This window comes from Apteryx mantelli, chromosome 13 (genome assembly GCF_036417845.1).
Source record: "Apteryx mantelli isolate bAptMan1 chromosome 13, bAptMan1.hap1, whole genome shotgun sequence".
Classification (NCBI taxonomy): domain Eukaryota; kingdom Metazoa; phylum Chordata; class Aves; order Apterygiformes; family Apterygidae; genus Apteryx; species Apteryx mantelli.
Window position 1 is genome coordinate 5,975,433 of NC_089990.1, and position 26,967 is coordinate 6,002,399.

The 26,967-nt window shown below is 49.4% G+C and overlaps 1 protein-coding gene across 2 annotated transcripts in view; it reads right to left on the reverse strand.

The window, feature by feature from the left end:
* Window positions 1-3,721: 3,721 nt before the first annotated feature.
* GPC3 (glypican 3) overlaps window positions 3,722-26,967 on the reverse strand; it is a 139,884-nt gene continuing 116,638 nt past the window's right edge. The window contains exons 8-9 of one of the 2 annotated variants that reach the window (XR_010885524.1): window positions 4,655-5,175; window positions 3,722-4,523 (exon numbers count right to left, since the gene is read on the reverse strand). Coding sequence is in view for 1 of the 2 variants with exons in the window: in XM_067304119.1 (XP_067160220.1) it covers window positions 5,000-5,175 (176 nt within the window). In the remaining variant the exon portion in view is untranslated. Of the gene's footprint in view, window positions 5,176-26,967 lie in introns of both variants that reach the window. The other variant, XM_067304119.1, reaches the window with a different exon arrangement.

The following is a 26,967-nucleotide window of genomic DNA, read 5'->3' on the forward strand; positions in this document are numbered from 1 at the left end:
TCGGCAGACATTCAGCAGAGACGCGCTTTTGATAGAGCTATAAGTTTCAGAGTTTTTATAGTGCTTTGTGTATCAAGTGGCCAAAAGACACAGGTCTACAGCCAAAAATGAGGGCAACTTTTTTGCAAAAGCTAATCCTGCTTCAGTGGGAAAATAATGGGAGCAGCTAGTCCTATCTGCGAGCATACTCCTAGGTGGGCGAAAGAAATAGAACCAATACAAATTACAACCCCGATGAAGGCAGCTAGAATTAGCAGGGAGCACACGGTGGCTGGCAGGGGCCTTACAACGGCTTTATAAATGGGCTTCGCGCGCTCGAGCGAGCTGCCCCGCGCGCAGGAGCCGCAGCGGGACGCCCAGCACGGGGCTGGGGGCACCCTCCCTCCGCACGGGCTGTTTCCCTCCGGAGGTTTGCGCCTCGCACGCCAGGGCAGACTCGAGCCCGTCCAGCCGAGCGCCGGGCTCCGGGAGCGACGCCAGGTCCTCCCGCGGGACGCTCCTTTTGGAGCCGAAGCGGTTCCCGGGAGAGCTGATGCTCCCGGCCTGCCGCGAGGAGCTCTGTGCCGGGGATCGCCTTGCCGCGTCCCAGCCTCCTGCATCGCTGCCGAGGAAGGTCCCAGGCATCTTCCCCCTGCCTAAAACAGCCGTAAGCGGAGACACGGCCTCAACCGGGCATCCTCAGCGGCCGGGGAGCCGCCGGGAATCGCCCTCCCGGTTTGCAGCACCTTCCTCCATGCACCCGTCACGGTGCCAGCACCAAAGCACTTGGCAGCACGTGATCCCACGCATCCCCCTTGCTTTAGCCGCCAGGAGCACGGCCGCGGCTCTCGTGCTCACAGACACTACCGGCACTTTCTGGCTGCTCTGCGCCAGCGGCACTTTTTTACCGTACGAAGTATCGGGAGACACCGATGCAGCCCGGCATCCCCCCGCCCGGCCCCGCTGGGTCAGCCCTCCGCAGCGCTCGAGCCCTGCCCGGAACGGCAGCAAAGAACGAGCAGTTCTGAAAAACCCTCCTGAAAAACAAAACCGAGACACTCTAGATTTCACTTCTCAAAAAAGCCAGAGCCGTAAGCAGCAGCTGTTTCCAGCAGCTGTTGAGTGCGTTAGATTATAACATTCCAGGCACTAAATGATTAGTCAATTGATTAATGAACTGGGATTTCTCATCCAACAAAAATATTTTGCTTTTGAATTATAATTTGATGCATGATTAGTACATAAATACATTACACATGCATAGCACATGTCTGAATCTCCTAACTACCCTCGGACACGAGGAAAAGGTGCCGGGTTCACCACCTTTTCAAGGCTGCTTGCAAAGCCGCCCGGAGAGGCGCTGCCGAGGTTAAGGGCTCGGTCCCCCCCGAGGCTGGAGCCCCGGTGGCCACAGCACGTGGGTCCCCGCGACGCGGGTCTCCTGCGCCTGGGCACTGAGCGAGCTCCTGCACCGGGAGCTCCGGCACTCACTGCCGCTCTCAGGGACTGGCCAGTGCATGTGCCCGGTGCTGGAGGAGGCACTGACTCTGCACCATAACCCTAAAATGTCCCCGGAGCCTCCAAAAACAGCCACTTATTACTTAGAAAACCCAGGTGCTTCCTTCTTGAATGGGATTTTTGCAGAAGCTGTGGGTAAGTGTAGTTCTTGGGAGCTGGCGAAGACATGATCTTCTTATTTTAGGGAAAGAAGAATTAAAACAATCCTGACTGTGCGTTAGTGGTTAAACGTGCAAGCTCTGGAGCAAGGAGCAGAGCCCTAGGTGCACACATATGTGGTGGCGATGGTCTTGGCTCCTGACAGAGACCTCTCATCCCACCGCAATACAAGTCACAAAAAGCAGGGGTGGTGCAGAGAAATGAACAGGGAACAATTATTCCCTATTTCATCCAACACGAGAATGAAACGATGCCCAGCTGCCCGACCGAACCACTGCTTTACTTCACCCTGGTGGCTGGGGCCACCAAAGGAAATCCTGCACGAAGCTTATAAGCTATTGCAAAATGCCATTTAAAACGCACAGGCACCAGTCCCCCGCAAGGCATAATTCAACAGCTCTTCTCAAGTTATAACGCATTATTTTAGAAACTCGGCAGACAGGGGACTCGAGGACTGGGTTTTGTGATCTCTCACCATAGCAAAGCCTCGTGCTAACCAGCGAGTCCGTGCAGTGGGAGAACAGGCTCAGCACGCTGCGGAGGGTTTTGCTGCTGACAAGCATCAGCACCGCGTTGCAGCGATGCAGAGTGGGGAAACCAGGCAGGCTTTATAAAATATACAGCAAGGCGCCGGCTGCTTTGTCTTCCTGAGAGAGAAACCACAGCGGATGCTCACTGCTGAAAAGCTGGTGCCATGCACCACGCTGCCTTGCTGCTTACCTGAAGGAAGAACAGCATCCCAAATATTTCCGACAAGGTAATAACGACCAGCACGTCTCCCGCGTTGGTGCCAGAGTTATGTGATGGGGCAGACACACTCTCCGAACAGACCGAACGCCCCATTTCCACCTCCGGAGGGATGAAAGGAAACGATCAGACGGGAAGAAGCGACTGGAATTCAAGCGACTGTGAAATGAAATATTCCCTTTGGTGGAGCCGAGGCTCGGGGCAGGCGCAGCTGCAGCGCCGGGAGCAGAAACGGCGGGGAGAGCCGTGCCAATGCAAGAGGGTCACGAAACGCCTCTGCCAACAACAACTATCCTGTCACCCCGGCCAGAAGAGGAACCCGCCGACTCGAGGGCTCCCTAGCGAGCAGCGATCCTGGGAGACGGAGTTGCCTGTAATTTGACTCACTAACACATGAAATATTCCCCTTGACAGAAGGTCAAAACAAAGCAAATGTTGCTCAGTGGTGAAGGACAGAATGGAAAAAGCGGATTAAACGGCAAGGATAATAAGCCATCACGTCTTGCGCAGGACCGAGTGTCCACAGAGCGCGTCTCGCTTGCACGGATGTGGAAGATCGACTGCTCAGACGAGCAAATTCTGTGCTGCCGTCAAGTGAATATTGGGGTGGCACCAGCACTGCTCAACACCCCCGAGATGTTCACCCCAAAACAGACTGAGCATGAGAGGTCTAACACCTGAAGGCAATCTCTCCGACTGTTGATCAGTAGGTAACACGGGAGCTTAGCCCGGATCAGCTCCTTTCCATCCCCAGCAGTTAACTGGGAGTTAACTTCCCCGCACACAGACGAGCCGGATGAACAGCCCCTTCTCTTCTGTCTGCGGCACGGCTTGTGAATCATCTCACTGCAGACAGTCACACTGCTTCAAATGAGAGGCAGCGAGATCAGACCCATCACTTCAAAGTACGAACTGGGCAAGTTTCTGCTCTCCAAACTGTCTGATTGCGTGGTTCAGATTTATGTACTTTCTCCCGAATATAAAGTAGCTTTTTAAAGGTTCTTAAGCACAAAAACATTTAAAGCATGCACGTGCGTGCGTGTGAGTGCGTGCGTGCAAGTGTATACACACACACACACACACACTGCAGCTTAAGATACTGCAGATATAATCACCCGAGTAAAGGCAGCTTCTTGAACTGAAATATGTGACCATTTTGGCCAGGAACCAAAGCAAGCACTCTCTGGCCCCAGCCCACGCATTTAATCAGACTCTATCCCAAGCCTTTCCGCCGTGCCCCGAGCACCCGGGCACGGGTGGCCTTGCACAGGCTGTCCAGCACGGCACAGATCACAGGTGACTTCCAGGGCACCCTTCATAGAGCAACGGACCTTTATTACTTTAAGCAAAGAAACATGCAAAAACCACTTGAACAAGAGTCTCATCTGCCGATGTATCAGGATGCTGTGCAAGCTGCCAGGTCCCCAGCACCGCCGCCACGGAGGCTGGGGGGGAACCTGGCCATCCGCGGCCAGTGGGCTTTGCAGGACCTGGCTGGGTAGCAAGGGGTGATGCAGCCTGCAAGCTACCCTGCTGCAGGTGTGCATTGCCGCGGTGGGAGCACAGCCAGCCCAAGGTGACCACCGCTGCCAGCACAGCTCTTCGGAGTCGTGCCGATCCCATGTCCAGCCTTGGAGTTAAGGCATCCGAGACAGCATGTCCCAAAACAATCTGCTCCGGCAGCAGCAGTAGCTGCTGGTGCAGCCTTTATCCTGCAGTCATCCCGGATCCTAGGCTGAGCCCGGAGAGAGAGAGAAGAGATGGCCAAGCTCCAACAGCAGCAAGCTCAGCAGACATCTCACTTTGCATCTTCTGCCCTGGCTCTTGCGCTGGGTCCTCCCGTCTCCTGCCTACCCGGGAACTGGAACACGCTGGTGTTGGGCGTGGGATCCCTTGGCCATGGGCTCAGGGCGGCAGGAGGGTGGACCTGGCACCCACAGGATCCAGGAGGTGGTTCGGGCTGGCTGCGGCGGGGCCACACTGGCACCCGCGAGTACCTGACACCTGGCGAGCCCTGCCAATGGCACGTCCTCTTCTGCAGCATCTCGTCTCATGCCGTACGTTCAACCTTCTCTCTCCTATCTTCACACGCCTTCCACATTATGTGCCTGGCCAGATTCCTAGGGGTGAGTCTCGAATTTGGAGTAAGTAAAAAAACACTTGAACTACAGACAGAATCTGTATTAAGTCAACTAGGAACAGGGGCCTGATATTTGCTGAGAGTATTTAATAAATCGTAGGTGTTCTTTACCCCATGCATGTTCAAACAGCTCAAGATGAAATATGCACTTCAACTTAACAGTGATGGAGACCTCAGTCTTCAAAATCTGCTAGGAACACAATTCAATATCAATCTTCTTATATGAAACAGGATTATCTTTAAAAAGCACTGTTATGTATTTACTGGTTTACCATGAACAAACACTTCTTTTTTTTTTGTGTGAAGATACCATATTATTTTATAAAAACAACCCAAGTCATCTGCCCTGTCTTTGGAAGTGTGCATATATTTCAAGAGAGGTTCAGAATGTTTTCCTCATTAAAAAAAAGGCATGGAAAGACACTGATCGATGAGCACATCTGCTGCAGGCGCTAGTCACAGCCCGTGGCCCAGCATCTGCAGCACGGCCAGGGCAACGGCAGCGGCAGGGCCTGGGCGCAGGGCCGGGCTGCCAGGGTTGCTGCTGGGAACCGCAGCACCGTCTTTGCTTTGCTGATTCAGAAGCTGCTTGTTTGCAGAGGCATCATCGATATCCAGGTCATACGCCAGTTCTGAAAGCAGAAGGAGAAAGGTGGTTAGAAAAGCACTGTAGAAAAAAAACACCATAGAAAACAAAGATGCTCCCACGTACGAGACCCATCTCTGAGCAAACCACCAGTGCACAAAATCTGCATAACAGGCGTTAGGACTGGAAGAGACTTACTTGGTCCCTGAGTGCAGTTCCCTGAAGTTGATAGCAACCATGGCATAGAAGAATAAGCCAGAAGAGCCTAGAAAACACTTTGTCAACCCTCTGCCCAGCCCTGGTCTCAGAGCACCTCCCAGTACCCTACAACAAACCCTATGCTTGGAAAGACCAAAAAATCACAACTATAAGGTGCCCCAAGAGGAAACTAAGAGAGATAAGGGGAAGTGGCTTACTGAAGAGCTACTCCCAAAGAAAACCAGCTAGGCTAAGCTAAAAGCGGGTGTTTAGCAAAGCAAAGCATGTCTGCTCCCCACACACTGCAGGGATGTGTGCAGGAGTGAAGAAATCCAGGCAAGCACAGATGTTCCCCCTGGATCCAGAACCAGCACAAGGCCTTGCTCACCAAATACCTCCTGGTTTGAGGAACTGAAGATCTCTGCGCTACTGGAGCCTTACATAAGTGTGTGCAAAATATGTTCATTATAGCGCTTTCAACACACTCATCCCATTCCCTGTCCACACCACCAAAGCGCTGGGGAGCGAGGAATGTGGAAGGATTGTGCACCCCTGGCATATCGGTGTTGCAATACAGGGAGTTGCAGACAAAGCACATGGAAGCTCCAGTCCAAGAAAATGTCCAGTATAAAAGCTTTGACCTACCAGAGTTAACACTTCAGTGGAGCATGATATTAACAGGGAAGAACCTTGCGACAGCCCCATCAGTGGTTGCAAAGGACCTGCTGACCAGTAAGTCAGAGGCACCCTGGGCTCCCCGGGACAGGGAGGAATATCAGCCAAGCCCAGATAGGTAGTGTGGAAGGGCAAAAACATAGCAATTCTCAGGACTGAGAACAAAAAGCAAAGGATGTTTTAAGATGCTACTGACTGCCCTGCCATTAGCTGGATCCACCTGGGATGTTTGTACCGGCAGAGTATCTGGACCTAGATGGTGCATTTGTGCTTGATTCAAGGCAAAGGGGGACTTGCTCCCCACCTTGTGTTGCTGCTGTCTCCTTCTGGGGTCCAGGTTCCTCTCCTGGAGGGGAATCAGTTAAGCCAGTCCCTCTCATCACCAGAGCTTGGCCTTTGGAAGTCAAGGGAGCTGGTTTCTAGCAGAAAAGACCCTGGCTCAAGCCCTTCACAAGCCCTTGTGGATCTCCAGCATACTCATGGGCTTGGATCATCCTACCCCACCCTTGAGAAAGAATCCAAGAGGCTGAATAAACACTCCAGCTAAAAACACCACATCAATCCAGTGAACATCACTGCCAAGGCAAACACTGAGGCAGTATTTCTTCATCAAAATACCCAAACGCTGCAAAACAAAAGCATAAAGATGTTAGCATGACAAGTGAGTCAGCCCAGGCCATCAAAGAGGGTCACAAATGACTGAAAGCGAGCACACATCCATATATGCAAAGGGCCAGGTGCAAGCCAGATCCTCCTGGGAAGCATTCTCCAACTTATCCTGACTCCCATAGATGCTGACAATTCCTCACCTCCACAGCTCTCTCTTTTCCTCTCAATATGATAATTGATATAAATACAACATACACATACTAAATGGTATTTGGTGCAAATATGCCATTGCCCTCCAGAGCTGCTCACACCACTGGGCAGAACAGTCACCGTCCTGGAAAGGATCCGGAGCCAGAAGCCATCCTCACCCTGCAGAAGAAGGGGTCTCACTTCTCCAGGACCTGTCCCAGCGAGGCGGGGGAAGAGGACAGCAGTTTTGGAGCTGCCTGGCTGCACCATCTTATTTTCCCAAGCTCATTTCTGCAGAACGAGTGAGTGATTTAATAAAATTACAGAAGATTATTTCAGTCTTCTTATAAATTGATCACAAGACTCCACGGCTGGTACATCATCCTATCAGGACAGCAAAATCCTCAAGAAAGGACGTACTCTGCCTGCCATTTTGGGGTTTGGAAGGTGTGTCCATATACTCCAAAGACTCCTAAAACATAAGAGCCTTATCCTCACTCACCTCCCAAGGTGGGAGCAGCAAGGTGGCAAAGCTTGTGGGGAATATTTTTCTGTTAGAGCATGTCATTTTGGGAAAACCAAAAAAAATCCACAGGCGCCAAGCAAGAACAATTGCATTCAGTTTAGAAAAGATGTGAAACGAGTGCTTCCAACAAAGTCCTTAAGAGCACAAAGGGTTTTGACTCTTCCATTTAACGTTTCATTCTGAAACTTTACAGTTTATGAGATCAGGGTTTCCACACAGTTTGAAACGCAACTTGAATTATGCCAGAAATGTTCTCCCAAAGTGTACCAAAATGATAATTTCAAACATTTAATTTTTTTACACGGGAAATTTTCAAATTCTTAGATTTCACCTGAATCTGAGGAAAGGCAAATTTTGAAATCATGGAATTTCACGCAAGTGGGAACTCTGCTTTCCTCATTCTTTTTGACCAAACTTCAAAGAAGGAACTAGAAACCCTGCTGTCATCAGAGATTTGCGAGATAATTTCCTAGCTTTGTTTAACAGCTTTAGAAGGTTTGGGTTTGGGTGTGGCATTTCTTTTAAATGCTCCTTGCAGTATTTCCTTCTCCGCGTTTATTTGTGCCCAGCCGTAGTTCGAGGCTGATGGATTTAGCCATATGTCTTTTATTTTGCATTAATAATGGGTCCGTATCTGTGGCAAATCCATTTCACTAAACTTCTAATGATTTTGTGTGTGTGTGTGTGTGTGTGTGTGTATATATATGTATAAAAATGTATGTTAAAAAAAAAGGTATTCACCTCTAACTGAGCAGAGGGTCAGCAGATAACAAAGTCTAGGCAATAACAACATGAAAAACAAATAGCAGTAATAAGCATATTTCAAAATCCAGGAATCCAGATTAACAAATGCTCCTAACCAGGTATTTCCTGAGTGGGCTTCACTCAGCTGGCCAGTTTGCATTAAGCTCCCCAATTAGCACAGAAGCTCCCCGCCACATCCCAGGAGAGTGAAATATTTCAAGCCCCCAGAGCTGCTGGGGAGAGAAAAAGCGCTAGCAGGAGAGGGCTGTTAGGGTAAAAGCAGCTGAACTGCCACGCACGCCGTCCCCGCCACCCTCGCAGCCCTGCTTTCCAGCTAGCTTATCTTCTGCTCTGAAGGTCCCCACTGCCCCAGCCCTGATTACACACTCCAATTTGCAACGGTTTTCTGCTACAAAGCGGCCCTTTGGCCTGCGAAGGCATTTCTGGAGAAAACTCGAAAAATGTGTTTCTGTTTATAATCAGTTAAGGGTCCGGAGGGTATTACCAACAATCTGCACTAATTACGTATTCAGTCTTCACTCGTTTTGGCCCTCCGTGTCCTCTGCGCCGTGGATTAGATAATCCCCTTAAAATAATAGTCGGTCATGAGCTGGCTCTGCGCGTGCAAGCAGGGTGTGCTGTGCCGTTTCCTAGAATCCTTGCACAGCTGGCGAAAGGGCTCCAGCCAAACCCAAACCGTCTCCTGGAAGCGTCTTGTGCAACGAAAGCCCCGGGAATGCAACGCTGCTGCGCTTTCTGCTCCTCGAACAGCAAAAGCCTCAGTGGTCTTTCCTGCTTCTGCTTGCACGACACTCCCAGACTGCTGCAAACTCTGAAACGCGCTTCCCACAGCGGTGCCTTGCTCCCCTGGATTCCTGCTAGAATTAGGTGTACCATCTCCGTGCAAGCTTACTGGGCACAAATGATTAAAATGCTCTTCTTCCTGAAGTGCACTAGCTTTGGACACATCTACAAAAGTCAGCTAAACAGCGAGGAGATTGTTTTCGAGTTGGCATAATAACTTCCATTGCAGCTGGCACAGAAAAAAGCCAGGAGGATAAGTACTGGCATGCAGGGAGCGTTACAGCAGGCACGCACATTCCTGCACAAAATACACTGATGCCTAGTGAAACACCCTTTTTTACCCCTAAAAGGGCAACCGCGTCTGAAGCAAATAACTGGTAGCAAATGCCTCTGTGGCAAATGACATCCAAGAGGACAGCGCATGGCTACAGCAGGCTGGCTCGGGTGCACGGGCAGGTCTGCTAGCACAGCCGGGAACGGAGGGCTGCTGCCGGGCGCCCGGAGCCAGGGAATGTCATCTCGCAGCCAGGCATCTGGGCCGCCTGGTTGCCAAGCTTGCCCCAGCAGATGGCTTCAGCCATGGACCTAATATAGTAACATACCCATAATTGATGTCCATGCTCAAAAACTGCCCTACGGAGTCACTTGATAGCTGTGCTGCTGCCCCACGCAGTGGCGGTAGTGGCAAAGGGGATCCCCCCGCCTGGCAAATCCGTCCTGCCTACTGCAGCGTGTTCATGAAACGAGGCTGCCAAGTGGGCCAAAGCACTTGCGGGGACACAGTGGTGGCTCTTGTTTGCAGATGACGGACACTCTGTGGTGCAAAGGGACCAGGGAATGGATCGTGACCATGTGTTTTCAATAAGCACAAAACACACTGAGCAGAGATATCAGAGACAAGCAGGCCAGCTTTTCAAGCTCCTGCAGCTCTCATGGTCAGTTGTGAACATTGCTTTGTGCGTGTCCTTCAGGACTGGTCAAGGAGAGCACGTGCTACTATTACAGATGAGAATTACAATCTCCAGGGTGCATTAAACAGCAAGCCTAACCAGCCTGTGGAACAAACTGCGGAGGGACGCAGCAGACTCTGGATGTCTCCAAAGCGAGACCGGATTCCTCAAAGGGAGAGGTGTTCAAGTGAAGCCCAAGTTACTGAGCTCATTATAAGGTGAGATGTAAGAGCCTGCAATATTGCAGATCAGACTGCCTGACCCTGGCTTCCCGCTCGCCCTGCCTCTACAGCACCGAGCACTTCAATAGCACAGGTGTTGTCACCTGAAATCTAGAAAAACGCTACAGTTTCATCGCACGCTATTCCTGTTTGAACACCAAAAGCTTAGCTCAGGGCAACCTCCAATTACCCAGCTTTCTAATGCAAACAGCTCTTTCTACAAATATACTCTGCATCTAAAAATCAAACATCTGAACACATCCACAGCATTACACAGTGCACGCAGCCACAATTGCGCAGAAAGCCTGGATTCTCAGCTCTCTGCGTCTCCAAAACACCTTGGACTCTTCTAAACACCTAGCTAAGTATGGTTTTATTTTACCAGGGAGGTTTTGCCCTCTGGGTTTATTACTGCTAAAATCCTGGAGCACCAACAGGTTCACCAGTCGTCTCCTTGCGTAAGGCGCTGTAACACCCCAGCTGTAGGTGTGAACGCGACGGTGCGTAATTAAAGCGTGAGCCAGGGCTGGCTGTGGTGCTTGGGTTGGCACGGTGGCTGAGATCACCTAGCTGGATGCACAGCATGTGCGTGGTATTGTGCCTGTGCTCTTCCACCTCCTCCGCAGCAATTTAGGAGGTGTGGCTCTTGGCAACTTGGATTTGGAAAAAAATGAAAAATCCGGCTCAACACCATGCCTCTGTCATCAGCAACATGGCTAAGGGAGTCTGGCTTGGCTTAGCTGTGAGCAGTAAAACCAACTTCCTGGGACGAAACCCAAGGGAATCGGTTTGGGAATCATTGATTTGCAAACCAGGACCTTCCCTGGCTCGACCTATCCATGAGCAACATGCACTGCAGCCTGCCACTCGCCAGAATGTGCCCTTACAAGTGACCCAAGGAACGCAGACACCACCGCAAAACCAGTACTGATTTGGGTCAAGCTCCCTCAGGATGGCAGGTGGTTTTTAGGAGGGCAGTAACCAGGGCAATTTTTGTGGCTCCAGGTCATGGGGGAAGGAAGCTTTGGAGCTGAGTCAGGCAAGAGCACAAGTCATCCAGCGTGGAGAGGTGAGGGAGCTCCCACTCCGCCTTGACCAAGGAGAGCGATCCTCGTGCCGCTGTGGGTATGCAGGGCCATCAGCGACGAGCTCTGCAAGGAGCCCCAGGTGTACAGCGCAGGTACGCGCGTCCAGGTCCCCACCATCGCAACTACCACAGGAGTCTGGGCCATGGATGTCTTCATGCCTTTGATGGAGGAAAGGGACAAAACACCCCCAAAAGCCCAACACCTCCCGTGGCACGGGCAGAGGGGCTGGGCCATAAGCCCATTTCAGATGACTACATCTCCACCCCACCTTGTCCCGAGGCTGGGGGGAGGAAGGGCTATCATTTGTGACTTTGGCCTATGGTTAATTTTAAAGAAAGTACTCATTAATTCCTCTTTGCTCCTCACTGTTCTCTAGACTTACCCCAAAGAGAATCTGGCATCTGCAATTGCATTAATCATTTTTCCTTTGGCAACAAGTGAAAGAGTTTCTGAACTCTGCTTGCAGAGCAGAGTCACAAAAACATGTTTAGCAAAAGGTGTTCATGTAATCTATTAAAAATTAACAAGTCTCATTAGCATTATTAATTGGAAGCACCAGAGTCCTTGTATTTTGATGACAGAGCAGCATGCCCTGATCTGATACGCAGCTGTATGGTTCAGAAAAAGAGCTGTTACCTAAAGGAACTGGGAGAGAAGAATTGAACAACAGCGAGCTAAAAATGGAAAGCCAAAAGCATCTGCAAATGCAGGAGTCAAGAAGGACGACAAGAAAGGAAAGACTGGAAACAGAAGAGAATGAATGGAAGGGAAATGATTTCTGAAGCAGGAATATAGGCTGAGCAATTTCCTTCCAGATCCCCCATTGCCAGAAGCTGGACTTCACTTCAGAAGAAGGTGCCAGCACCCCAGACCACATATCTCCCTGCACGGGCCCTCTGGTCTCTGTGCAGACCTTCATGGTGTGAGCCCACGGAGTGGTCCATCCTGATCTCTCTGTGTCACCTCAGGGCAGTGTTGATTTTGGGAAGTAATGGTCCCAGTGACAGCAGAGCAAAATGAGATGCTTCAAATTTCCTCTAATGACACTGAAACCAGCATGATCACACCAAGCTGAAGTTCTCTCCCTCATTTTTGTTCCTCCGGATGCTACTGGCACGGAAATGAATGGTCTAACCAGGGAGCCAGATAGAGCCCTTTCCTCTTCTACCATGGGATTGATTTGGTCCTCAAGCAGTCAAAGCCTTTCCATCCTTTCCATATGCACTGCAGGAAAGGGAAAAGTACAACACATTAATTTTTCAACTGCTACTGCTATGCGTAGCAAAAGCTCTTTCTTTGCTGCAGCATGGCCAGGAGAGGCAGCTCTTGTTCTCTACCTGCTGGCATTAGCCTCTCCAAGCTCCGAATGTCACATTTAGGACATTCACTCACTAGGAAGACCTGCCAAGACACAATCCTACGAGGAATGCGAATGGCCGCTGGATTCCAGATGCCATCCGCTAAAAGCAGCCCTCAAGGCAGAAGGATATTTCTCAATGCTTGATCAGAAAACTCACGGCAGTGTTACGGACCCAGGAACATCTGACAATTTTCTTTGTGACTTGTTATGAGCGGAAACCAGACTTGAGCCAGGCCCAGGCCACAGAGATTTGGGTTCTGGGCATTAGCACTCCAGTAGCATGCCTCTTCATTCAGAAAGGAGCCGGGACTTTGTGTACGTTCAATCAAAAATCCCTGGACATCCATCATTCCCTTATGCTTGTAAGGAAAAGGAAAATCAAAGTTGGCTGGCATTTTGCAGCTAAGCTGTTTGAACACACGTGTAAACAAAGTGTCCGAGCAGCGCTCCTAACCCGGGGGATCCATCAAACTGACAGCGACTCCACGAGCCTGGAATTCACGATGCCAAGGAAGATATTCGGAGTAAGATTTCAGGTCACGACCCAAATTCTTGGGTCCCACAGGTACAGTCGGCAGGTAGCGATACGCAAACATCTGCTCAACTGTTGAGCCTGCCTCCGCTCCTGAAGAAATCCCAGGTTTTGTGCTCTTGAACTGCCTGAGCGGATGGAAGGATGCTGCCTCCTGTCCGCGCCCGGGGAGCCCGGACGGCCTGGGGACATCTGCAGGGCACTGAGGTGGGAGCACCGCCAAGAGAAGGGAGCCGCAGGGCTACAGCACTGTCCAGCTTTTTTAATTGCGTTAAGCTGCTAAAAAAATAAAATAAAATAAAAAACTGGCCCTATATTAAAGAAACATTAAAGTGACTTCAGCCTATAAAAACGGGTAATGCAGGAGGCCCTGGGAAACATCACCCTACCCGACTTTCCCATTTTATGTAGAAAAGAAGGGCTGGGCAACTTTTTGTGGGCTCCAGGTCCCGTCCCCCTCCCAGGCGTGCTGGAAGACGCCCCAGGAACACGTGCCGAGCTTCAAAGCCAGCACCTTGCTTTGCACTGCCTTTTGCCAGGCTGCCGCGAAAGACAGACCAAATTAAAGCCAGCTGCTTGCTGGACGTGGGCGACATCTGACGCAAAACCAGCGCTAATTCTTGCTCTCTGCCTCCTGAAAGGACAGAGCTCAAACCCAGGTCCCGAAGCACGACGGAGCCGAAAGCCAGAGCCAAGCGGCGGTGGCAGCTCTGCTCAGAAACCCGGAGTCATCCCAGCCCTGCGCCAGGACACCGTGGTGGAACATGATGCTCGTACCAGATCCAGCTCATTATATGCTCTTTCCAAGGAGCAGACAGGGCTCCACCAGACACCGGTGGTCGGGGCCACTGCAGAGCTCAGAGACACCAACCTGGAGATCCCCAAGCACCTCGAGGAGGAAGGAGCTTCGGCACGCAAGTGTGGCAGTGGTGGGTCCCGCGGGATGGGGCTGCACGGCTCCGGCAGGAGCGCTCGGCCAGCGCAGCAGATGCATCACTCTGCACAGCGCGCGGGGAGGTGACACCCCAGGGGCTCGGCTGTGACACCGGGAGGTGACAACACCAGCGGAGCCCAAGGTCCGCGTCGAGGAACGCCTCCCTCTTCGTGCTATTTTTAGCATCCGTGGCTCAGGCTCAGGAATGTCACAATCGCGGTGGAAAATCAAAATAAAAAGTCTACGTAATCCAGTTTGCAAATCCCTTTTAAAACACAAAATCCTCTATAAAACGGATTACGGAGATTAAAGATAAAGGTTCCCTGAAATCAAGAAGTGCATTTCAGCTTTCCTCCTCTCCTACCCTCCCAAAAAAGGAGAAAGAGCCGGGCTCGTGCGCCGCCAAGCCCCCCGCCGCCCCGCTCTCCGCAGCCAGGGCAGCGCAGCCGGGCTGCGGAACCGCGGCGGCTCCCTTTGGCCCTCGGAAAGAGCACAGATTTAACCTCGCCGCTGCTCTCCCGTTGACCCAGCGGTCCGCAGGCACACAAGCAGCCCTTCACAAGGGCCGCCTCATCGCAACTCCCTATAGACCCCAACAGACCGGGCAGAATGGGCTGTTTCTACCCAATTCTGCCCAAAGCACCATTTTGGGGCATTACCTGCTGCATTTTCCGGAGTGTTCAGAGTGAAACATCTGGATTTTTTGGCAATCCCCCCGCATCACGGAGCGGAGGTGACAGAGATGCCCGCCAGCCTCCTGCATGCTTTTTCTCTTTTCCAGGCAGAAACAGGCTTCGAGGCAACGTGCCGGCACTGCTTGGGGTTTGGGAGCTGGAGGAGCTGCAGCAGGACTTTCACCCCGCCAGCGCTCCCAGCCCTGCGGGTGCCCAAGAGAAAAACATCCTATTAAATCAGGGGGGTCTCACAAAAACCGAGATGTTTCACAGGGCTGTGCCAATGGTGACAATGTTACCAACTGGAGAAAGCCCAAAAACGTTTGTGCCAACGATACCAAAACACCTAGTGCCAACGCTATTATTATTTTGATCCACTAAAACTGGCATTTCCGTTAGTATTTTGATCCAAGTGTCCATAGTCAAAGGTTGCAGATCAATTGTCTTCTGGGAATTTTTATTTCATGAGAGTTTTTGTATTTTCATTCTTATTTGGAACCAAAAAAAGGTTGTAATATTAGCAGTCCCCACAGAACATAGATTCAGGTTCCTGACTCGTTATTCTTCAAGGACTTCTGCAGCTGTAGACATCTGTTTTGAGCTAGCGTTAGGTCACTTTGAGCGATGCTCATAGAATAAGGATCAAAACACTTCCAGCTTGATCAAGAGGACGTTTTATGAACATTGCAGCCAGAGTTAAGTACTGATGTGAATACTTACATTCGCCCTTACATCAGCTCAGCTCAGTTCTAATAAAATTAACACCCTTTTAAATAATGCACTCAATCTGTATTTGTTTCATGTTTTTGCGCCTTATGGCTTTGAAAACATATCCTCCAGACCTTTCCATCACACTGGGAACGTCTAGCTGCATCACAGCCTGGAAATCACCTTCTTCTCCAGAGGAGAAAGGGGGGGCCGCCGCTGGGTACTGTCGCTCCACCGCCTCTAACCTGAATTTACCCACCAAATATTTCCCCCTCCTCAAAAGAGGCTAAAACAATCAGACTCTTTCTTTCCCCAGTAGAAATTATTACCCCAAAATAAACAATTTAAAACTGAACTACAAGCACCAGCAGTGCTGCTCTGAAAAACAGACACAACAGAAGAAATAAGGCAGTGAAAAAACTAGTCTCTTTTCTGCTCTTCTACTTACACATTAGAGGAAAAATGGACTTACCAGCCCAGGACGGAGGACGTCTTATTGGCGCAATACAGCCATTTAACTGTTCTTTGGAGATATTCATCTCAAAAGCCAGAACAGAAAGAGCATTTTTCTCCCTTTTATTTATTTTTATTTTTTTGGTGCCAACTCACCTTAGCTGAAAAGCACATTGAGATTGTAATTATGGGAAGGCCTCATCTGGTAGATTTGTAAACTCAGCTATCAGCTTGAATTACTGAAATTAGCAAGGCTAATTTAATGTCACTGTTCAAAATAGCTCAGATTTGGAATTTCTTAATGGCCTGAGGAGAAGGAGTCTTTATGCATACTGCAATCTAGGCTTCATTCTTAGTCTAAATTCCTTCTCATAGATTTTGTGAATGCCCTGTTTTGTAGCCAACACAAACTCTGTCCAGTAAAATAATGTAAGGACTCAGAATGAAAAGAGATTAGCTGTTCCGTGCTCCTGTTATTTTAAAGCAGAAATAACTTTGGCTTCTACTGATTCATAGACAAAGCTTGAAATGCAAAGCATGCTCAACTCCAGATTCAGCATGAAAAGGACCTTAAAATATTCCCGAGTGCAAGTAATGGACTTATTAGAGGGATGAAAAGAGGCACTTTTCACAGAACCCCAAGCTCTTTAGTCTTGTCATATCAATAATCTTGCTTAAGAATTTCATTCTATTTATATTTCTTTCCCTTCAAAATATCCTGCCTGACTCATACGGAATAAAACATTTACACTTGCAAAACACTAATTTATTTCTGTTAATGTTAGGTGGCGAGTGTTGTAAAACGTTTGCAGGGCACACGCAGCGCGAGCGTGCGTGACGGCGTCGGGCCGGCGCGCGACAGCACGATTCTGTGCCATGTTTAGCTTTACACCTGACAGCTTATGAGCGAGGAGGTAATTTTAAAGACTTGGTTAAAAGCCTTGTCGTTAAATAATGACAGCTGATTGTGCTGGAACGCAACGTACCTGCAATCTGCGCTCTTCTCCTTTCTGCTTAACACCCACAGCAGCGATGGAGACAATGAGAAAAAGCGTTACAGATATCGGGGAAAAAAATCTGTCTGGCTGTACTTAAGCTGTGGGAATATGCACAATTTTACCCAGTTTACTTAAATTTTGCAGCACAACTTGAAGTTGCTAAACAATTAGTGGCAGTTTTGCGGGGGTTTTCACCCGGGTCTCCCAGCTGCCAAACCCTCCCTCCGGCCCGGCTTCCCGCGGGAAACCCGGCGTCCCGCAGCCGGGTTGTCCCGCACGTCACTCCCGCAGCCGCCTCATCTCGGCGATGGGAGCAGCCGGTAGCGAGTCTTGCAGACCTCATTTTGCGGGGGGAAGCGTGAGACCCGACGGGAGAGCTGGGAACGGCACCCCGGAGCGCTAAAATCTGCTCTGCGGCAGAGAAATGCTCTTCCTGAAATGCTTTTAATTCCTCCGACGTGTCCCAGCAAGTGCCCTGCAAAGGCAGGTGCCCGAGGCTTTGCTCCGGACCCTTCCAGCCCCAGGGAGGCATCCCCAGTGGCTCCGCCAGCGCTGCCCCGGGACAGCATCCCGCAGCGGCAGCCCGGGAAAGCCGCCCAGACCGCCGGCACGTGGGATCATACGTGACACGGGTTGCACCCTGCAGAGCCCCCCGGCTTTCAATGCGTCCGCAGATCTGTTTGACATGGACAGACACAGGCGATGCTACCAGATCGTCAAGGGGCTGACCCCCTGGGAAGAGAACTAAGAAATTCTGGAAAATGTGGGGACATTTCAAATTTGGGGCAGGGGAGGGGGCTGTAAGATGTTTCAATAGGACAGAAGTGACTTAGGAGCCTCTGGGCCATCCCACACAGTGGTCCTGGTTGCCCTGCATCCTCCTACACACCAGGAGCTGGCTAATCATTTTTAGAGAGACATCTGTGCTCGTCAGCGTACATAAACGTTTGGGGTTTGTCATCATTCTCAGACCACTTACTTCCCAATCCGTGCATTGGGTTCACTCAACATGTAGAAATATTCCTTGCTATGTGCTTATTTTGGGATTTTGCTCTTTTGCTGGTACACAGAACTATTTTTCTTTTCTCCACATTTCCTAATGAGCTCTGGCGGTGGGAAGTTGTTTGTAAATCACACAAGTATTTGTTTTACTGGAAACATCTGCTTTAACACATTTGTCTTGAAAAAACTTTTTTTTTTTTAAACAAAGGTATTAAGCTGCAATGTAAATTGGGCACATCTGTTTATGAGTCACTGCAACAGCACTGCCTCCAGTGCACCAGATCACACAGATCTCCAGGGGCCTGATCCAGCAGAAATTGGAAACTCACAGCTTGCTCTGCTCCCTTTTCCAGCACGACTTTTCATAGAATATCGCTGACTGATTTAATAAATTAAGGTCACTAAGAAAGACCTATTTAGCATCTGCTAACAGCATTAAGTGTCCGGCCCAATTCAGATGGGTCCTTAAGCCTATGCCTGACTTTACCCATGTGAGGACTGATTTTGGTGGAAGGGTTTGTGGTTAAAGGTGGGACATGAGGGATGCCCACACCTTGGGGACTCCAGACCACACCAGACCTACCTCTGCCCATGGTGCCTGACCACCTCTGCTGTCTTCAGTCGTACAACACTGCCACTAAAAGCATTTAGGGAAGCAAACTAGAAGGAAAAACATCAGCCAAACCTCCAAGATAACTTCCTGACCCACTAGGTGATATTTGTTCTCTGGAAATGCAGGCAGGGCTTTTTTGGCTGCGTTTCAGCCCTTGCTTAAGGGCCTCTTCCAAGGAAGCAGACCGAAGCACGCCCTCCGCTCTCCGGAACCGGCTCTGCGCAAAGATCTCGGCTTTCCTGCTGACGCCAGAGCAACCTGGCCCGGGGAGACCCATCGGACGGTGGCAGCCCCCGGCACTGCAGCCCCCCGGGACGTCCCACGAGCACGGGGGACGGAGCAGCCCTCCCCGCTCGGCCGCTCTCCTGGGCCAGGGATGAACGCCGTGAGCAAAAGCAGCTGGGTACCGCTGCAGCGGCTACTCCCCTCCGCCCGAGAGCTGCCGCTGGCCCCAGATTTGGAAAATCTGGTCCGTCGGGGACAGCATCTGTAGACAGACGGAGCAGGCGCATGCTCCCGGGAAGGGTAAAGCCGCCCCGCGCACCGAGGCGGCAGCGAGCAGCCGCACGGCGTTGGGCACACCGGAGCATCTTTTAGTCTTTGCAAAGGCAGGAATAAAGCTGCAAGTGCCAGGAACGGAAATCAAAGCCGACACAGCACGTCAGCTGCTCTCTGACAACAGACACCGAAGCACACAGCAGAAAGTCTGCCCTTCGCGGAAAGGGGAACGCGCTTCTGGTATAAATGCATTCTTTCACATTCTCTGCACTTGCCTTAACGTGTGATTTATGTGCACAAGGGAAGAGGAAGAAATATTGCAGGCTGTGCTCTGCTGTGACTTTGGGGAGCACACAACTTTTTTTATTTACTTTTTCCTGGAATTGGCTACACCGAACCAGAATAGGACAAGCAAATGCACCCAAGCTGCAGAGCAGCCAGCAGAGAGTTATCAGGGAGGCGAAGGATATTACTCAGACTCTGATAATAACCACTAGCTCCCACCTGCCAACTGCAGACTGCGTAACACAAAAAAGTCCAAAAACATGCTGCAGCAGATGTCTGCCTCCCCATGCAGGAAGCGTCTCCAGCATCCATGGGACCCAGGCAACTCCGAAATAGCTTCAAGCCCAACAATTTTACAGAGACTCAAGACTTGGATTAAAACAGGAAGGGAGAAAAAAAAAAAGAAGAAAAAGGATGTGTATCGCATTGCAGTTGCAAGTTACATGTTAGAAATCTGGCCGGGACTCCCTCGCTGGCCCTGGGACGATGACACATGCCCTTCCAGCCTGGCCACCCGCCGAATGGCCGCGGCTCGGAGCAGACGAGCTCCCGGAGCAGCACAGAGAAGCTGTACAGACACCCCGGCCAGCGACGTGCAATCCTGCGAGGGAGCGACTGGCCACAGGACCACCGCCATCCCCAGGGAGCAGCCCCCTCGCCGGGTCCCACCACGGCAAGGCAACGGCAGAGCCTTGCTCTGGCCCGGGGATGAATTGGCCCAGGTGCCGCAGGAACTGGAAAGCAAACGGCGAGCAGCAACAGACTGCGAGATATTTTTGAGAGCCCTAAATACCATTGAAGACATTTTCTGAAACAACAGAAGCTGGTCAAAACGCCAAATTTCCATTCCCACAGCAAACATGGAATGTGCTACTACTCCAAGCTAGAACAAAAGCAAAATGTGTCCAAACTTTCTATTGTTAATAAAAAAGACAAATAAAAATAAGTTGACTTTGGGAGGTCAAAACATACCATTCCAACAAAGTCCAATCAGTCCATTTGGATTTCGTCTTTTCTGTGGTGCAATTAAAAATGCAATCTCGAGCACACTTTCAGACAGAAAGCCACTTTGGAAGGGAAGCTCACAATGATACATTCCAGTATGGGCAAACAGGCTGTCTCTGCATTTCCCCACCGCAGGAGGAGAGAAAGATGTTTCAATTTATTTTCAAAGCAAAAAAAGAAAAGAAAAAAGAAACTGTGCAAAAATCAGCACATTCCCATTGCATCTCCATTCTAGCAGAGAGGCATTTTCCAATGCAAAGTCTTCCCATCAGAAACTTCCCAATGAGCCATAAAAGCAACGTAGGGGAGGTTTCATTTCAGGGTCATAGTCTTTCTGCCCCAGGCGACACACCATACACCCACAAGAGCTGGCAAGGTCGGCAAACTTGGCTCTTATGCTTCAGAAGCATTTGGCTGCGTGCAGCTTGTTGATAAGGAGTCAAACCCATCTATGCTCTCCTTAGAGCCGTGGTTAGGGGGAAGGATGGCGAAGGCAGAGAGTCCCGCCGACTTGCAGACACCGCGTGGGAAGGAGAACATCTTTCCTCCAGTTCACAGCTCATTTATCTCGCCCTTGTGAGGGGTCGAGAATCTGGGAGAGATTCATATGGGAATTACTGGAGCCAGCATTCAGACACACCTGGTTCAGTTCATGTTACTACTGGTGTTAGCTTCAGCGAGGACGACAGATGTTCATGCGGCAGGTCACAGCTAATTCAGAACAGTCGAAGAGAGCTTCTTCCTGACGAATGATAAATTCCCCCGTTTCTGAAGCACACTGAAAGCGAACAGGCCAGTGTTGACTCAGTAACCGATCATGTCCAGGTAATACACGAACTGACGAGTGATTTGCAGGCCAGGCCCAAGTACACACTATTTTACTTGCAATTATAGCAAAGTGAGGGGTGGGGAGAAGGGAAAAAGAAGCGTGGATTAAAAATGCCAAGTCTTGAGAGATTTCTCAGGAGAAGCAGCCCTCTTCCTCTTGCTGGTATCTTTTTGACATGGCCTAAAAAGATAGGCTGATATCTGGACAGGTCTGGATTTCCTCTGGTTGGAGACCATCTATCACCAGCGCCCAGGCTGCAGGATCAGACACACGTGCTAGTTCAGCATGGATCTTCATGAGTTTCGTTTTGGGAGCCTCATCTCAGGGAACAGCTTTCCCTGCAGCCCGGAAACCCACTTCCTAAAACCCGTGACCTTGTTGTTCAGAAAGAAACCAAGCACAGGGGGCTTCCCAAAGTGGTCTAACTCCAGCAGCGCATGGCCGCAACCTTGTCCTGGAGCGCGGGGCAGAGCCCTGCTCCAGGACCACTCCAGGCACTTTCTGACTCTTCTGCTGATGCTAGCTTTCAGCTCTTCCAGACATTTAACTCTCAGCTTCATTTAATCCTGCCTGATTAGTTTATAGATACGCACTTATACATTTATGGAAAGATGTAAAAGCTAATTTTCAAGAGTGTGATGCTCCCTGTCTGCAGCAAGTGAGAGTATGTTGGATCTCAGGTAAGAAGACCTACCACCATGTAGGCTCATGCTCGACCACATCCAACACCAGCTCCCCAGAGCCTTCAGCTGCTGCCATAATGCAATGCCGTAACCCGCACTGCTAGGTCATTACCACAGTATCCTGTATAACAAAACGCACATTTGTTCAAATTCAAAGAGGGGAACTAAGAGGCAAAGGTCAGGAGTTTTAAGGCAGCCTGGAGAATTTCAGCATTTCCCATTTTCTTCCCTTTAGAGTTCAAGAGTGCTCTGAAAGTTGTGCCCCAAAATCTTCCATAAAGTGGTGACATCCACGGTCCACCTGAAGCAACCTCTGCCCACTCGGACGACATCTATCTCAGGCCAAGGCAATCGATGGCAATGCAATAGCCACCACTAAAAGGCCAAGACCCTCTGCTAAACCCTTTAAACAAGACAGGGACATCTGGCCTTACATTAATTGTGTTTGCAGCCTTTCACACAGTTGTATTTCCTCAGGACACTTTCTGGGCATACACACATCAAGCTCTTCCTGAGCCAAGCTGTGTTTAATAGTCCTTGATAGATCTTAGCTCCATGAATTTGTCTTCTGGCGTTTTTGACTCCATATTACTTTTGGGTCTCCCTGCTGTGCAAAGTTCGTCCTGTTCAATCCTTCTCACTGCCCGTGCAGCCAAATCCCCACCATGACGGCTGTGTGCTTCAGCAGATCCCACTCTTGCCAACCCCAATCTCGTGTTCAGCCAGTTTCTGAGCACCACGGTGTTGCAGGACTGTAGCAGGAGCTCAGCGCAGGACCCCGCTACAGCACTGTCCCATGTCTGCTCCCCTGCGGTGGTGCTCAGGTGATCAAAAAAGTGATTCCTGGCCATTGAAGTATAACCTGAGGTGACATTTATTGCATCCCTGTAATCACTCTTATCAGTTTACCTGCAGTAAGGCATTAGGAAAAGCTGAGCCGCTCATGAAAGGGACACCCTCTCCTACGCGAAGAGTCAATCAACACGCGATACTGTTATCAGGCTCGCCTACAAACCGCTCTTTGTGCAGCAAACTGCGCAGATAGGATGCCCTGCCTATCTGCGTAAGGTTATCTTGTCAGTCCATTAGCAAGTGCCACCTGGTCTGCTTCTGTCTGAAATATTCCTTTCTTGTTGTCCCTTAAAAAGAAATCCATTTAAACTGTTTTGTCTTTCCCAGAAGAAAAAAAAAAAAGAAAGGCACAAAAAGAAAAGCAAGTTTCTATCCGAGTCAGGAAGTGTATCCCAGCCTGAGAAGAATTCGCACATTTTCAGCTAGAGGAAAACGGATTTATCATCCTTTAAAGATAAATATGACTATCACTATTGCAGCTAGGCAGATTTTTGCATACTTGAAATTGTTTTGATGCGTTCAGTCATGTAAAATGCTGCTCTCAGTAACGATTTAAAGATACATCAGCTCCCAAATTACACTGTTGAAAAGTGTCTCCGTAGACGCTCTGGCGTTATACAAGCTACCACTGAAACTCGCAGCCTGTGTTCAAGCCCAAATAAGGGGTAAACGTTCTGCCAGCAGAGTGCCATTATAAACACTAAGACATACGGGCTTGACAAGCAATCATAGAGAGCCTCATTCACAAAACTTTTGTAAATGTGCACAGTGTAAAAGCAGAAGCAGCAGATCATCTCAACTGACCTTCAGTATGTCTCAACCTGACAGATTTCACCCAGTCACCATATACTGAGCTCAAGAACCAGCCTAGCCCGTGCCGATTTGAGATTCCAAAATAATGATTTAAACCCTCTTCAGCTCACATTATGAATGTGATGCATATGATTTATAGCTATGTGACTATCTGGGATTTAAATGTCTTCAACTGATCCAGCTTTCAAGAACTGGTACATCATTCGTCACTTTGGGTCAAAATGGACCAAAGCAGTGGAGGTCAAGTCCTAAAAATACAAGACACAAACTGCTCAGACAGAGTTAGATCTGCAACCTGAAGCACAACACCAAAAAAATTTTTAAAAAAAGAAAAAAAACCAACAGAAAAATAAAAGTATGGGATTAACATATCCCGTGGATATGCTTGCTGATTTCAGATGCTATTGCATAAATGTGGCTTTTCTCAAAGTGCAAATTTATTCTAACAGACAAACTCTCTAGTTCTTCAGTTGGGGATTTATTGTTTCCTTGGAGGAACTCACAGCATAAAAGCTACAAGAACCCTCTAAAAGGTACATATAAAATATACTGTAAGAAGGGTCATAGCACTGAAAACAGCCAGCTGAAGGCTGCTATAAGCAGGCCCATCTCTTCAAGCCACCAATCATTTTCCCAGTCTGTCAATAAACAAATTCATTTTTGCTGACTTCAAAAGTGAATTAATGAACTCGCCACTCAGCTACAGCTTCAGCCAACTGTTACATGTGACTCCCTGTCTTCTAGCTTGTATTTTGCATAGCGACAAAGAATTCTTGACTTCCAACCAAATCTTCATTAAAAGAAATTTCAACAAACACAAACCCTCGAAACAGAAAAGCAATAATCAAGCTATTGCACTGTTTTAGTTGGTCTGATTCCAGTTCTGCCATCAGGATAATCTAGCTGACATTTGGCCTCGTCATTTTTTGCTTCGGGACAGGATGAGCGTCTTGTAAAACAGCATGTTTCTGCTATTCTTGCTTCGGTCAAGTATTCAGCAGCATCCTCTTTGCAAAAAAACAACAGAAACAATTAAAGTTGCTGCTACAAAAATTGCAGTTAGAAGTCCCAAAGCGTTCAGCAGAATAGAAAAAAAAAAAAAAAAAAAAAAACAGAACGGATACCACTTCAAACGGAAACGGCTCACCTCGCCCGGTGACAAGGACAGAGCACCTCTGCTGAAGGCTGAGCAGAGCTGGGCGCGATAAACAGGTCCCCCCTGATATTTTCCAGCGCAGCTATAAGTCTGCAGGCCACTCACTAGGAAAGCACAGTGGCCAGAGGTCCCCGTGCCATCAGCAAGCGTCCACGTGGACAGGGACATCTTCCGCCCGCCCGAGGAGCATTTTAAGGCAAAGCAGGTGTTTGAAAACCTCTTTCTCACCGTACAGATAAGCATCCAGATGAACTGGCTCTCAGGACCCAGGGCTCAACCAAGCAGAGCAGCACCAGCAGACACCAGCAGCTCAGATATGGGCACAGGGAGAAATACACAGAGAAGCAGCCACCGTTCTAACGGATCTGATGAGATGACCTTGTAAATATTTTAAATAATGTTGGTCTGTCTTCCGACACAAGCACAGACTCTGCTGAGCCACCACGACAGCACCTCCAGAGACAACCCTGGGAGAAAAAGGGCTAACGAGAGGAAGGTCACCAAAGGCAAATCTCTGCTGAATTCCAGGAATAACACCTCCACGCTAAGACCTCTGAGGCACAGTCCACCACCAGGTAGGAGGATCGCAACTTCTCTCTGGAAAGCTCGCTGTCAGAGACACGATGCGCTCTCTGATTTTACCTATTTTCCTTTGGAAGCAACAACACCTTTGCAATATTTATGAAGGAGTTGCCAACCAAATGCCTTTCCTACCTGCGAAGCAATCGCCCTCAGCAAATGTGCAAGGCGATGTTCAAGCCTGCAATTTGGCAAGACCTTTTGAAACCACCCTGCCAAGAGGACAAGTCAGTGGCAAAGCAAGTCAGAAGCTATTCAAGAGTTATGGAGCTCAGTAAAGGAAGGGACACGCTGTGCTAATCTCAACTTGCGCCCAGAGCCGGGTACAATGTGGATTGCTGGCCCATCCCACCAGCATATGATGGCCCCGCTGGTGCAGAGGTGCAGGTCAGCAGCCAGAGCTGCATGCGGGGAAGGTGCTCTCCACGCGCGGGAAAACTCGGCTGAGCCCGCTGGGCTAGCAGGGGGGCTACTGCTGGCCCCCAACTACAAATTCTCTCTCTCCTTACAAATAACCGAGGGAGATCAGAAAGGCAAAACTAACCGCAGGTTAAGCAAGAGGAGCAGCCAGGCAGCGGAGCTGTTTTACACACACAAACTGCATAGCCATCTTTATATATCTTTATTGCATACATCTATCCTTATATATCTCACGGGATGAGGCCAACTTCCCTTCCCAGGACAAACTATTTCTACTTAATTCTGCCAAATCCATCTGTTCCCAAGACAACTTTTGTTACTGCCTAATGCAGATATTTTGGAAGGCTAAATCTTCCCCCTCATCCCCCGATGCCGGTTGCTGGATCACTCAGAACATTCCCAGGTGATGCTCTGGCCCCTAAAAGGCATTTATTCCTCCCAGCGAACCCTCCGATGGTCTGAAGTGGCCAGATGCCTGCCAGTTCACCCCATGCACCCCGAAAAGCTGTCTGCTCTGCCCCAGCGTCTAATGCTACTCGGGGCAGCAGCATCTCCTGCACCCTGGGTTTATTTTCAGGCTTCCTGGCCAAAGGCTCAGAGTTGTTAGTGGCACCTTGAGTGATGTACCTGTTTGCTTTGGGAACAAGACGTAGAAGGACTGATTTCAGCCGCGTGCGAGTACACGTTTGTAGCGTAGATTCTGGCATACATTTGCACTGACTCACAATTTGGGGGAAAAATACTGTAATTTATTCGCAGACATGATTTGCCACTGGTGGGGCATAAATACATGTGTGCGTATGTACACGTCTCTATTTTTAGAGCAACATGGACGTGGTGCAGATTCCACGGCTATCCCGTTCAAAAACAGGAAGTGCTCTTCACCGATCTGGAAAGTTTTCAATCCTTCTCTTATTGTAAACATTATCTGCCTTCAAAATCCTTAATGTGTTGCAGATGTGACAAACAATAAAAGACCTATCATAAAAAAAGCCTGCCATCTCAGTGCTTCCCACTGGGGCAACATAATAATGAATTTATTAGCATATAGTGCTCACCAACATATGTTTATAGTCACTCACAAACTTTTGACTTGACAGTCTACAAGTATGTTTAAATCATTAAAGTTTAAGTTGACTGTCCAGTTATTACAGGGTCATTATAAATAGGAAACAAAGGCTACACTCTATACAACAGGCGATAAATCAAAACTAGTCAGTACTAAAAACTGACTTTTTTTTAAAATGCAGTCTTTTTTAGTCTCCAGTTTTCCAAGACCTTCCAAGGGGACATCGTGGTGAGGCCAGTCCTGAGCAGCACATGTTTCCCATTAACCGGCAGGGCCAGTGTCACCCAATGCAGGAGAAACTCAGACTGCCAGGAGAGCCACTGTCCCAACTACCAGCGTGTGGGGTGGGATGGGACTGAGCCTCCTCATGC